Raw genomic sequence first — 14,329 nt, 5'->3', positions numbered from 1 at the left:
TAATTAGTCATTGAACAATTTACCAAGAGTTGTGGTGGACTTTCTGTAACTGGTAATTTTGAAATCAGGGTTGGATTTTTTTTCTACAAGATATGTTCTAGTTCAAACAGGAATTGTTTAAGGGAAGTTGTAGGACCTGCACAATGCAAAAGGTCAGGAGATCACAGCAGCCCATTCTGGCCATAAAATCTAGGGAATATGTGTCACCGTATAAAAGTTATATTGATCTGCGTTGGGGATGGCCACATTACTCATAGTGCGTGGTGCAGGTAATTCTAAACAACTGCCACTAAAACCTTTACATTATACCACACTGTATTTATAAACATTTTTGTTAGAAATGTTAAGTGCTTTTAATAAAATGTATTGGAGCTTCTTGTCCTATATCTCCTCCTTTAAAGCCTGCCTGCCTTAGTTGCCATGTGTCCAACTATATGGTATAGGTGTTGTTTTGAGGGTTTTATTGGTGTTTGGATACCATAGGGAAGGCATGATATAAAGAAATAGATAGAGGCACATGCAGATATTTGTTTGAGATACCACGTTTTGCAGGCTAACTGAAAGTCAATGGGATTGAGGCTCCTTAGGTTTTTGAAAATGTTACTTGCTTTGAGGCAGACAATTTTCTTTCTAGAACACAAATGGCATTCTATTCAGATGATAACTTTTGACCAAGCTGCCCAAAGAAGAATAATGTAAGGCTATGTTGTATGAGCCACATCGTAAGGACTTTGGGCTCTGAATTCTAAAATGCAAAGCAAAGCAGTATATACTTCATATAAACCTTATTGCCTCCATTTGCCAGTAAATAGTGTTGAGCAGTCAACATTGCGCAAAATATGATCACTAACATAAAATGCTTGAAAAATCATTAAAACCTGTTGATCAGTAAAATATTTAACAGTATAAGAATGCTTTACTAGAATTTTCCATTATATTTCCTAAAGAAATAGTGTGTAATAAAAGAAAGGCTTTTTGGAAATGGTTATGTAGTTATTTTTCTTGCCAGTTCATTAAGTATGTCCAGGTTTAACTCCAAGATACTTTACCACCCACAGCGGGGGCAGGATTATAAATTGCTTTTATATTTGGTTAACCATATTAGCAAAGAGCTGACCAAATTTCTGCTTTTCCTATCGTTTTTGTCTTATGAAAACCTCCATCCGAAAGCAATTTAATTAACAATTTCTATGTGTATGCAGAAAGTGAGGGAACTTTGAGTCTCATCTTCCTGAAAATCAGATCCTTGAAGTCTAAACTGTTTTTCCTATAATAATAATTAATAACTTGCACTTAAACAAAATATTTTATATGTGCATTTCCAAATGCCTTACACACATCAATAAATGTTGTTTTAAAGCTTATGAAAGCAAATTTGAGAAGTAGAAAAACATTATCATTATTTTGAAAATGGAGAAACTGGGGCATAGATATGTGACTTAGCCAGACTCAAACAGTGAGTCAGTATCAGAGCTGATAACAGAATCCAGAATTCCTGACTCCCATTTTGGTGCTCTAGCCATTAAGCAACTCTTCCTCCACTATTACGATGGTGTTTCTGTAATATCAAAATAGTTTCCAAGGAGTTGTATTCCCCTTGCAGGATCACCTAACTCCCATTATCATCAACAGGAGTTATGCATATGGGTCCTGAATCTGGAATTTAATCTTCATGGGCATTCCCTGGCACCCCTATAGAGCTCAGTTGACCCGTGTGGATTCACTTGTAGGATCAGAGCCATGAAGAAGAAAGGAAGCTCCTTGGTGTTTGAGTGTAGCCTAACTGGAGATCAAACTGTGTGAAGGGTATGGGTTCCTGTTTGTATTTAGCCTTTGTGACACCACTATATGAGCAGAATTTTAATTCATTATAAGTTAGAACTAAGTACTGTAACTAGAGGTTTTGTCTCATTTCTATAAACCCATAAGTTTGTTTGAGTTCTTGTTCCTTTTTGTTGTCTTATTATTTCTTTCTCTCTGTGCTTTGTGTTTAAATCGAGGTTACCTCAGTGTGAGGAATGTATTGCAGTAGTGCCATACTCTAGCATAGTCCTGTAACCCATACAAATACTATATTTTACTAAAGAAGATCCAAGGAATATTTCTGTCTTTGAGGACAACCTCACTAATCAATGCATATTACAGATTGGTATTGTCATTTTATTTCTTTGTTTGTTTGTCTTCTTTCTTGTTTCTCCATGTACATGTTTGTACAAGATTAACAAAGAAAAGTTCTTCATTGTTTGTTTTCTCTCTCCTGAACAAAATGAACTGTGGCATCTGAAAAAGGCTATATTTGATTATGTCATATTTAAAGCAGAGAGGCCAGAGTCACTCTTGCAGGTGCAAGGAGGAACAAATTATATCTGTGTGTCATCTGGCTGTGGGGAAAGTTTCCCATGGGAGGGCATGCAGTGGTGTTTCTGTTGGGGGAGGGCAGTTTTAATCTACAATATGAACCCATGGGAACTCTTCCTACAGGAGATGGCTAGGAGATGGATTGCATTAGTACATTAGCAGTGCCCCCAGCCAATGCTACCCACTCGTTGTTTTTTATTTTATTGGGGCTGCACTAGGCACGTGTTAGCCCCCTGATGTAAAGGAAAATTGTGGGCATCTCATGCTACTCGATTCCATCTGTTCCTGCTGCAGAGTCCATGTGTGAATTTGGTCATGGCCCACCCATATGCTGAAGGTGCTGTAGATTAAAAGTAAAGGAAGAGCAGATAAGATTGAAAATGTTTACAGATTTTGGTAACACTGTTTCACAGTTTTCTTTTCGTGTTTATACATTCACTTGAAACAAAAGAAATAACCTGAAATGATTCTCTCATTAAAGTAAAAACCAAAACAACCCACTAGAAAGAATTTTGCATATTTTGCATCCAAAAATGAAATGTGTAGCTCATTCTGTGTGAATCTGGGTAGTTTATTTTAACTTTCTTCCAATTCCAAGCTGTCTTGTAATGAATCAGCAGGCAAGGCAATTGAGGCCTTGTCTACATAAGAAAGTTGCACTGGTTTAACTGAAAATGTGATTTTTGTAAACCAATTTAATTAAACCAATACAGACTCTTGTGTGGACACTGACTTATATTGGTTTAGCTTAAACTGATTTCTAATTGAATTTCACAAAAATGTCATTCTGTTTTTTTTTGTTTTTGTTTTTTTTCGTTTAACATGACCACTATTAAGCTGCCTGGTCTGGCTTATGGCACTCAGAGAGGTTTTTATATGTGGGGTGAAATGCAGGTGCTAAATAAATGTCTTGGAGGAAGAGGGTTTTGTGTATGCATTTCAGGCTTTTGTTTGCTTTCCTGAAAATGTATTTAAATTAAAACAGACAATCATGCCACAATGTTTTCTGTCAACAGGTAGGGAGGAACCAGGAATAGGGTTTTGCATTATTTGTCTGGAAGTCCCTGAGGTATGCAAGAGCACCATATCCCATCAGTTAGGAGGGGAAATGCAATCACAGGAAAGGTTCACTGAGTCAGTTAAAAACAAAAACCCCTCTGGATTGAGATGTTCAAGTGGAACACAACTTTGAATGCTCTGTTTGCCATATCTCATTGCAAGAAACTGGACTAGAGCCAATGGAAGCTTTATCCCATAATTGGTGAAGAAAATGTAATGTACTTTCCCCCATATACCCTTCAATAGGAAGAAAAATAACCAACCTCTGGGGAGACAAAGGTCACATAATCCTCATAGCCTTTATTAAGCAAGACAAATATACTTCCCACTGCTGTTGGTGATGGCATTGACCAATCCCATTAAAATGGCAGTACCTCTGCATTTTATTATGTAGAAACAACATCTGTCTTAAACCTCATCCAAGAAAGATCACTGTTTCTCTGTATGCCTCGTAAAGGGAATCACAAGTTCTTATGGCTCCAAGGAAGAAGCCTGTTAGTTCAGATAGTTATAGAAATGTTTATGTTTTAACAGAACACAGAGAGGAGAAATGGCCTTGATGTTTAGGCATTGAACTGGAACTTGAGAGAGATTTGTTCAATTCCTGGTTCTACCATAAACTTCCTGTGTGACTTTAGGAAAGTCAGGTGATCTTTCTGTATCTCAAAGCCTGATCTGTATACCAGGGAAGATAATTCATTTCACCCACCTTATGTCTGTCTTGTCTACTTAGACAAGAAAAGGAAGCTCTTACTATGTGTTTGTACAATGCCTAATACAATGGAGCCCTGATCTCAGCTGAGGACACTATGTGCTGCTGTAATACAAATAATAAAAAAAATTGTATATCATATGTAAACTTGAGATTCAGAATTCACATAAAAATTGTGGCAGTATATTTTTATTTATACGGAAGTGTTATTGCATATGGATCAATTCTACTATTGAACAAAATAGATGGTAAAAAAATTTTTTTACTTGATTGCATTGTCAACTTCTTAGACCCACAAAATCATGATTTAAAAACTACTTTAAAAGTCTTCTTTAAAAATAGTGTCCTAAAGGCACAAAACCTGGAAAGAAAACCTAAACGGATAAGAAATAAAACAGACCTGGCCAACTTAATTTGACTTGCAAGTACATATGGAAATTTTAATTTATCAGTTGCAAAGTTCATAAAACTGAGTTGTCAGAGAAAAAAAGAAATTGTCAAATCTTGCAGTATTTTTTCTTTTTGTCACATGCAGTTCACTTTTTTTAACATGAAAACTAGTACCATTAAAAATGTATATTTGCATAATTTGCATAGAGCTGCCCTAACACAAAAAAGAGAATGCAAAGTAGCATTGTTTAAACTTGGCAAAAATTGTGGGTTTCTTTTTACCTCTGCAAAAACTGAGTTTTATAACTTTTAGCTTTACTCAACTCAGGGGTGGTAGTAAACTGTGTCTTTGATAAAGCTGTGGTTTTTGCATGAAGCAAGCAAAGTATGTTGTGAAAAATGAGTAGATTGGTGTTGGTTATCTTAGCCAACCTTACTTGTGGTTATAAAGGTATTTAGCAATTCCTTCCCACAGCATGCATTTCAAAAATAGTGATTGCTTCACTCTATTTGTTCCATAGGTATTATTACATGTTTGTCTATCGGAAAAAGTAGAGAAAATACATAAGTATTAATGTGCTTTTTAAAATATATTTTATTAACACATTCATACCTCAAATTTCAAACAACACTAATAAAAAAGTCATTATCATGTATCCACATTTGACTTCTCTAGCCCTTTTGTAGTGCTGTTCTTCACTATTTAATAAGTTTTTAAAAAGGGATTTAAAATAACATCAGAAACCTAATGGAGTGGAAGAAAATGCAGGCTCTGATTATGCAGTTACTTCATGTGGGGAGCTCTTATGCCTGCATAGAGCTCTGTTGACTTCTAGGGGCTCTGTGCAGGCGCTCTTCCCACATGGAGTCAGTTGCAGAATTGGGACCATTGCTATAAGATTTATTTTCAAATGAAAGCCTTTAAATTAACAAAGAATGTCAATCTTTTACAAAAAATGCCTTGCTTTAAGGTTTTTTGGAAGGAGGACATGAGTGGGGGCATGAATTGTTTTGTGTTTTTGTTTGTATTTTAAATAAGGACCATTTTTCTTAAGAGAAAAATTGAAAGGGAGAATGGATATATATTAAAGAAATACAGTCTTGTGGCCTGGATTTCAAAGCAATACATTGTGGTATGTACAAAGGTTGTTGGGCATACTGAAGGAAACATGAATTTAGAAAGAGAAGTGAATTAAATACTGTACTGAAATAAATTTACATGTGACCTATTTCACTTCATCTTTAAAATTCCATGTAGGGTCACCACAACTGAGACAGGTTATTGAAACATCTCTGATACCTGAAATTTTTAAATCAATTTCTCTTAATTTTTCCTGTGATGTACAAAACAAGGGATTATAGAAAGTCCCAATTTTGAATAGTTTTATTTGTTGTTTGTGTGATTTATTACACACATTAGGTTATGAATTTACAAAATATTTGTGAAGTTTAGAAAAAAGATCCATGATATTGGAAATGGCTCATTTGGAAGAAGAAGAAGGTGTGTATGTAGGAGAGAAGTCAGGTTGTAAGGAGGGGAGAACTTGTCTTCATTCTGCTTAGATTTCAGGACTATTACTTAAAATGTACACACAATTGAATTCTCATACTGCAGAAAAATGCAGATGCTTTACTGTTCTTGGATAATGCTCATTGGTTGGTCTGATTTTTTTGCACTGTGTGTTGCACTTAACCCAAAACTGAGCAAAACAAATTAGCCTGTTTGGGAAAATATTTATTATTACAGTAGTATGTAGTTGCCAAGTCAAGGCCCCATTTTCATTGGTGCTGTACAGACAAATAATAAAAGATAATCCCTACCTCGTGGGCACTTAGTGCACAGCAGGCTAGTGCAAGATACATTTACACCCCAGCTTGCTGCAAATTAATTGTTTGTATAGACAAGTCCAAAGTTAAATTCAAGCATACATTTTTTTTTTCAGGATCGAGGCCTAGGGAATTGTTGAACATATATTGTAATTTATACAACCAGTGTTTATGTCACTGTACTACTTGTGAAAGCAAGTGAAAGCTTGCCCTTTCTTGTAACTGGCTTCATTTCTTTAAATAGAATTTAGAGACTAATAAAATAGAAGTAGGCTTAAATATGTCATAATTATTCTCCACAACTAAAGTTTGAGGGCCTGATCTAAAACCCACAGAAGTCACAAGAAAGATTTCCATTGACCTGTGTGGGCTTTGGATTAAACCTTACGTGAACATGCTTGATAACATACTTCTTGGCTTTTTGCTTTTTCTTTTTATATATGTTACTGGGGAAAAAAACAATTTCAGCTAATTACGCTGATTTTATTTAAAGGCAACTCAATGAATTTTGTTGCAGATATTTTATGACTATATTTTCCCACCAGTTTGACAGTATGATCAAAGGCAGTCAGTGACAATAGGTGTAATTTGTAAGAAAATGTTTTGTTTGATCATGTAAATGCCTCAAATTGTCTTAATATATTTTATATGTGTTATCTAGGATAACTCATTAGGAATAATTTGAGAAGGGTTTGTATTTGTGGTAACTGCATGTATGCAAAGAACCTCTATAGCAAATCAGATTTCAGCCATGTTATCTGTCATTATGGAAATAAGCATGTATACTACAGATGGCTTTTGTGTAGTCTTCATAAAGGAAGTATCTGGTGTTTTGGTCTAAATATGTTGCACAATTTGCAAAGAATAAATTTCTCTATGACTAAGTTTTAACCCTTTCCTCATAAGTACTCTCTTTAGACACAATATAATTTAAAATACTAAAATTAAGTGTTCTTTTTCATATCTGAATTTGGTCTAGCATACAAATAGTTTGATAGGCCAATATGAATTAGAGTATTACCCATATAAACTGTACATTATATTTCTTTCTGTATTGTGGAGGATTTTTATTCTATTAGTTTTTCACTACTCAATTTTTTGTTAAGCATTTAAGCTTTCATTTACATTTCAGACCACCAATAGGTTTTCAACTTTCTGTTCCCAAATATGTTTCCCCAAAAAAGCAAACAATTTAAATTGCTCTTTTGCCCTCAATGTGACACTCATTCTGTCTAGAATTTAATAATTATTTATGGTAAGTAAATACTTCTCATCCAGTTCTTGCATCAGTAAGTAACCCAGGAAATTACAACTTACTTTCTGATTTGCCTTTCCTATTACAGACCAGCTCAAATCTCATGCTTCCGGCTCCATCACTGCTCTCGCCACACTCCAAGTTAAGGCTGCCAAGTTCTCTGGGCACTTCACTGATTCCCCCGTATCCTTTCACTGCTCAAAACGGTGAGCCTCTTTCCTAATTTGATTACTGTGTCTAATGTACGTATGCTGTTTTAGTTGATGAGTCTTTTTTCCTTTGTTGTTATATTAATCAAGTTTAGTATGCAGCACTTCATGGAGTAGTCAAGATGTCATATGTACCATTGCTTATACAATGCAATATTTAAACCATTACCTCAAACTGTTTTTTCTTCAGTTAGATACTTATTGTTGTTATGCTAAGTTTTTAGTAAAAAGAGTTAGCTCTAGATTTTCTTAGTTTTTATCAGCTTTTGTGTCAAAATACTTTAAACACAGCAAACACTATTAAATAAGCAATCACAGTTTAAAATGCATAATTGTTGAAAAAAGAAAAGGGAGAAAAACAGTTGGTCTTCAAATTGGGAATGGACTATTTACAAGGGTATTAATACAAACCCTATCATTAGGCTTAAAACCAGCATTTTTTAAAAATGCTTAAATGAATCCACAGCCTTCAGAAAAAAGACTAGTAGCAACAGAATTGTATGTTTTCTGAAATTCTTACATCTTGGTTTCAAATTGCAATTGTGATCAAAATAATAATTTATTGCAAAACAGCATATTTGATGTTTGTTTGGAGTGCCTGTTAGAATGATATATAAAACTGCTAGGTGGTGGTGGTTGTTGTTATTATTTCTGTTTAAAGCACTAACCAAGAATGTGGTCCAGTTGTGCTAGGTACTGTACAAACACAAAGTATGTTCGTTTAAAGGATTTTATTTTGTAACTTTGGGAGAGAGCAAGAGAGAGGAAAAAAAAGGGTACCATATAATGAGATAGAAACAGGAAATTGAGCTTTTTTAAAAAAATGTATAATATAGTTTGGTAGAAAAAGATAAATGGGTTCTGTTATTATATAAAATTAGCTAAAAAAGAGGCACTAATAATTATGGCTTGAATCAGAAAGATTTTCCAGTCAGAATATTGATTGATATGCTTTTTTCTAATGTGAGCTAAAGGGCTGACCACAGGTGTAGGAACTGGGAGATGAAGTTCTAATTTGCCTCTGCCACTGATTTACTGTGTGACTTTGACTGTGTCAGTTAAGCTTTCTGGGCTTCAGTTTCCTTATCAGTAAAACGGTGATAACAGTACCTTAGCAATAACTACCCCCTTCACAGGTATATGGGGAGGCTAATGAATATTTGTTCAGTGCTTTGCAAGTGTGAAGATCTCATAAAAGCAGTAAGTATTCATATTTCATCTCACAGAATGAACATACATTTAAATTTAGTAGAATGGCCCTTTCAAGAAAATGAGCATATACTTTAAATCTACGCTGTAATTAACTCGGTACATAGCTCCCAAACTATACTGTCCTGTATCTTCCTTTAGACAGAAACACAAGATAAATGTGTTGACGATGTCTTCTTACATAGAACGATAAACCATGAATGTGTGCTACCACTGTGCATGCATGTTTGTCTACAGTCCCATTGTTGCCAAAAACGACTACGCTTCAGCACCTTCCTTAAATGCAGAATGTTCTTTGTGAGGCAAATAAAGCTGAGAAAATACAACACTACAGAAGATATGCTTCTAAAGTATCTTTCAAATATACAATGGAACAACCAAAAAATCAAGATTTTTGGAAAAACCACATTAGAAAGATTATGGGATGCACAGACAAAATGGGGTTTCCCATGAGAAAATTTGTGAGAATCCTAAGTGACACCACTTGTCATATTTTCAGTTTCTAAGCTGCACTACTATGTTTGTAGCACTGTGCTAGAATTGTTTTCATAGAAATATAAGGAAAAAGTTTCACTCATGTAGTTTATTTTTCATCACCAGCTAGCAAGTATGAAGAAAGATACTGGTGTCTTTCAGTAGCTCTTACTGTTAGTTTAGTTTTAGTTTTGAATATTATGGAATTTGGACTAAAATGGAGATATGAGCTTACAACAGGCTCATCGAACCCGTGTTTCCCTGATTACCTTGTATTCCTGACTGTGTACTATCTTTTTAAAAGTCGGGATCTACTCTGGCTACTCAAATTCATCTGGCATTTGGAGCAGCAAATCATCCTTTTATATCAGGGATCCTTAGTGTTCATTGACTATGAAAAGTTTGCTCAAGGGCCTAGTCCCTGTTTCCCCTCCAGTATTCCTCTTTCCACCAGAACTCCTTGACAAACAGACCTTCATGAGATTTGAATTTAGTACTGAGAATACTGAGGGGGACTCTCCCTTTTGAGCCAGTGGGGATGTAATCCTCAAAGCAAAATTCCTGATGGTCACTATAGCCTCAGTGCAACAAAGCACTTAAATACATCGATAAAGAGTTATTTTTAAGATTTGGTTAGTGTAACTGTATGTTATACTACCTGTGTAATGTTGTTCTAATGTTTTGTGATGAAGACCAAATTGCAGCATTGGCACATGCAGCCATCTTTATTTTGAAGACCATCCAGTTGCTCCCGATAGTATAAAACAGCTGGGTGTTCCACCTTGTGGTTAGTGACAATGGAGGTAATACTAAGGATTTGTCTTGAGCTTGCAAGATCTTGAAGAAGTAGCTATGAATATTCTTTTTTATTGCTGCAAAAAGGAAACTAGTACTGCTACAGTTTTTTTTCCAAATGTCCCCTAGCAATTTGAGTAGATGTACTCCACAAGTTACCAAACATGTAGCAATTTCAGCTTTTTTTCCACATGCATTTGGTCAAGCCTTTTCTGACACAAACCCTAATACCCTTCTGTGTGGAATGTCCTTTTTTTTGTAGTGTTTACATTATTGCTCTGGAAATAATTGACATGATGGAGCTTCTAGTGCTACCATACTTGATGTCATGTTTGTTTAGATTCAGGAGCTGAGGCAAAAGAGGACACTCTGAAGCTTTTTACAAGCCACGATAAGAATAAAAATATGCATTAGTCTCCCTCCTCTCTTCTCCTCCAAAAATCACACTAACCGAGAATATCAGTAACCCCTACCACATATTCTGTGTCATGGATATAGTGACATGAGTATGTGATGTTGTAATAGGCTCCTTGTGGGCTAGATGGCCTAGTGGTTAACGCTCACCCTGTTGTGATGGCAGTAGTATGGGAGCCTGGGCCTGCCTACTCCACCGGGCTCCGACCCAGAACCCTAGGAGGGTCAGCAGTGTTTGGCCTCCGAGGGGGCCCTCTGAGTTACCCTTCCTGGGTTACATCCTACTTTTGCTTTTCTCCCTCAGCTTCTGGTCCCAGATAAGAAAAAGGAAATAGAAGCCAAACCATCAGCCCCAATCAGCCTCAGCATATAGTCCTGTTCCCACAGGGAGGCTTCTTAGGCACCTTTTGCCAGGAGCCTTCAGGGTAGGTCTGTCTTTCTCTCCCACCTCTCCTTTCTGAGCTGGGTTGTTCCATTTTCAACCACGTCTTCGGTTGGAGCATGCTCTGCAGGGCTAGAGGGATGGGGCTACCTGGGCCCAGTACTGTCCTTTAGCCCTTTCCAGCCCCATGTGGGGTTTGTATACCCCATCACACAGATCATCTCATATTTTGTCAAAATGTTGAGAAGCTGCATAAATTCTTCTTTTGTACAAAAACTTAACAAGTCTGTTTTTGAATTGGCCATGGTAAATATGTTCCTGTAAGAACAATGAGATGCACAGAAAGGATATATGTCTCTACCATTGAAGGCAAGTCTTTGTTCATAAGACACTGAAAATATTGTTCAACGCAGTTTATCCTTCTGAAATATCCCTTTTTCTTTAAGAATGAGGAGTACTTGTGGCATCTTAGAGACTAACAAATTTATTTGAGCATAAGCTTTCGTGGGCTGAAATATATCTTCCTACTGTATTTTCCACTGCATGCATCCGGTGAAGTGCGTTTTAGCCCACGAAAGCTTATGCTCATATAAATTGGTTAGTCTCTAAGGTGCCACAACTACTACTCGTTCTTTTTGCTGATACGGCTTCCACTCTGAAACCTTTTCCTTTACTAAATCTACTGCTATAAGAGCTAACTTGGACTATTAGAAATTTCACATAAGCTTGTCTTGTGTTCATACCTTCCTGAACATTTCTTAAATGAAGAGGAAAGATCCCTTTCTTGTATTTGCCAGTTTTTTTTCCGTCACAGACTTTTTCCTTCTCTTTATTATTTTACATTAATTGGGGATTTCCTTTTGTGCAGTAGCTCTTTCTTGCACATATTGGTCAAAAATTTGTGAAATTGCTCCTGATTCCCTAAACAGAGCATAACAGTTGAAAAAGAAGCAATTAGTGTCATATCTTAGGTTAAACATTCTCAGACAATGCATTGCTAAAAATTTCAAACCAATAATAATAATAATAATAATTTTTGTCCTTGTAACCATTTTAGAGACTTTCCTTGATTACGGTCTTTTGTCCCTTACCTGTATCATGGATATGATAGTCATAGGGCCAGATAGAAAGGTCTCATTCAAAGGTAATCCATCTGTTGATCAGCCAGCAAATACAGTATTAGAGAGTTTCTCTCCTCTGTCCTCACATATAATGTAATGTACTTGACTCCTAAGTAATGTTTAATATTTGTGGATCTTCACAAACACTAACGTAATAAATGTCACAGTGCCTATATGGTGTATGTAAATGTTCTTATTCCCATAACAAGTAGGGTCCCACAGGGATCAGTTCTGGATCTGGTTCTGTTCAATATCTTCATCAGTGATTTACATAATGGCGTAGAGAGTACACTTATAAAGTTTGTGGACAATACCGAGGTGTGAGGGGTTGCAAATGCTTTGGAGGAAATTGGGACAAACTGGAGTAATGGTCTGAAGTAAATAGGATGAAATTCAATAAGGACAAATGCAAAGTGCTCCACTTAGGAAGGAACAATCAGTTGCACACATACAAAATGAGAAATGACTGCCTAGGAAGGAGTACTGCGGAAAGAGATCTGGGGGTCATAGTGGACCAAAAGCTAAATGAGTCAACAGTGTAATACTGTTGCAAAAAAAGCGAACATCATTCTGGGATGTGTTAGTAGAAGTGTTGTAAGCAAGACACGAGAAGTAATTCTTCCGCTCAACACCTGCGCTGATTAGGCCTCAACTGGAGTATTGTGTCCAGTTCTGGGTACCACATTTCAGGAAAGATGTGGACAAATTGGAGAAAGTCCAGAGAAGAGCAACAAACATTATTAAAGGGGAAAACATGACCTCTGAGGGAAGATTGGGAAAAAATTGGGTTTGTGTAGTCTGGAGAAGAGAAGTCTGAGAGGGGACATAACGGTTTTCAAGTACATAAAAGGTGGTTACAAGGAGGAGGAAGAACAGATGTGCTTCTTAACCTCTGAGGCTGGGACAAGAAACAGTGGGCTTAAATTGCAGCAAGGGAGGTTTAGGTTGGACATTAGGAAAAACTTCCTAACTGTCAGGGTGGGTAAGCATTGGAATAAATTACCTAGGGATGTGGTGGAATCTCCATCACTGGGGATTTTTAAGAGTAGGTTGGTCAATCACCTGTCAAGGGTGGTCTAGATCAGTCATTCCCAAACTTGTTCCACTGCTTGTGCAGGGAAAGCCCCTAGCGGGCCAGGCTGGTTGGCCTGGAGCAGTGAACCGTGGCCACTGGGAGCCGCAATCGGATGAACCTGCGGATGCGGCAGGTAAGCAAACCGGCCCGGCCCGCCAGGGGCTTTCCCTGCACAAGTGTCGGAACAAGTTTGGGAACCACTGGTCTAGATAATACTTAGTCCTGCCATGAGTGCAGGGGACTGGACTAGATGACCTCTCGTGGTCCCTTCCAGTCCTCTGATTCTTTGATTCCATTTTACAGATGGGGTAACAGAGGCACTGAGAGATTAAGCAATTTCCCTACATTCAACAGGAAGCTTGTCAGAGGTAGGAATAGAACAGGGGTTCTCAAACTTCATTGCACCGCTACCCCTTTCTGACAACAAAAATTGCTACACGACCCCAGAAGCGGGGTCCGAAGCCTGAGCCTGCCCAAGCTCCACTACCCTGCCTGGGCAAGCCGAAGCCCGGAGGCCTGTATCCTGAGCCCCACTGCCCAGGTCTGAAGCCCGTGGGCTTTGGTCAGGGGCAGTGGGGCTAGGGTTTTGGCCCTGGGCCAGTCTAAGCCAGCCCTGGTGACCCCATTAAAACAGGGTCGCAACTCACTTTGGGGTCCTGGACCCACAGTTTGAGAACCGCTGGAAAAGAACATAGATTTCCTGACTCCCTGTCCTGTACTTTAGCTGTGACTTTCTTCCTTCCCCATAAAAAGAAAAGGAGTACTTGTGGCGCCTTAGAGACTAACCAATTTATTTGAGCATGAGCTTTCGTGAGCTACAGCTCACTTCATCGGATGCATGCCGTGGAAAATGCAGCAGTCAGATTAAGTTCTCTGATTTGTGATTTATCTGGCCATATCATGCTAATCTTTTGGGGGACTAAGGTGTGTTGCACAGTAATTCTGACTTTTTCATGGATGGCTATTCCAGTGGCCTGTGAATTATCTTTTTAAAAAAAAAAAAAAAAAACCATGCACTTAAACATGTTTGCCAAAATGCTGAGGGTAAA

General features: G+C 37.4%; 1 protein-coding gene across 3 annotated transcripts in view; it reads left to right on the top strand.

Moving 5' to 3' along the window:
• The window catches only part of AHI1 (Abelson helper integration site 1), a 182,134-nt gene that overhangs the window by 79,983 nt on the left and 87,822 nt on the right, over window positions 1-14,329 (top strand). For all 3 annotated transcript variants that reach the window (XM_084625130.1, XM_084625129.1, XM_084625128.1), the window contains exon 21: window positions 7,690-7,807. In XM_084625130.1, the coding sequence (XP_084481256.1) occupies window positions 7,690-7,807 (118 nt within the window). The remainder of the gene's footprint in view (window positions 1-7,689; window positions 7,808-14,329) is intronic.

This window comes from Lepidochelys olivacea (genome assembly GCF_965140295.1).
Source record: "Lepidochelys olivacea isolate rLepOli2 genome assembly, chromosome: 3".
In the NCBI taxonomy this organism is placed as follows: domain Eukaryota; kingdom Metazoa; phylum Chordata; order Testudines; family Cheloniidae; genus Lepidochelys; species Lepidochelys olivacea.
The sequence above is the reverse complement of the archived record's forward strand: the minus strand, read 5'-3'. Positions and strand labels throughout refer to the sequence as shown.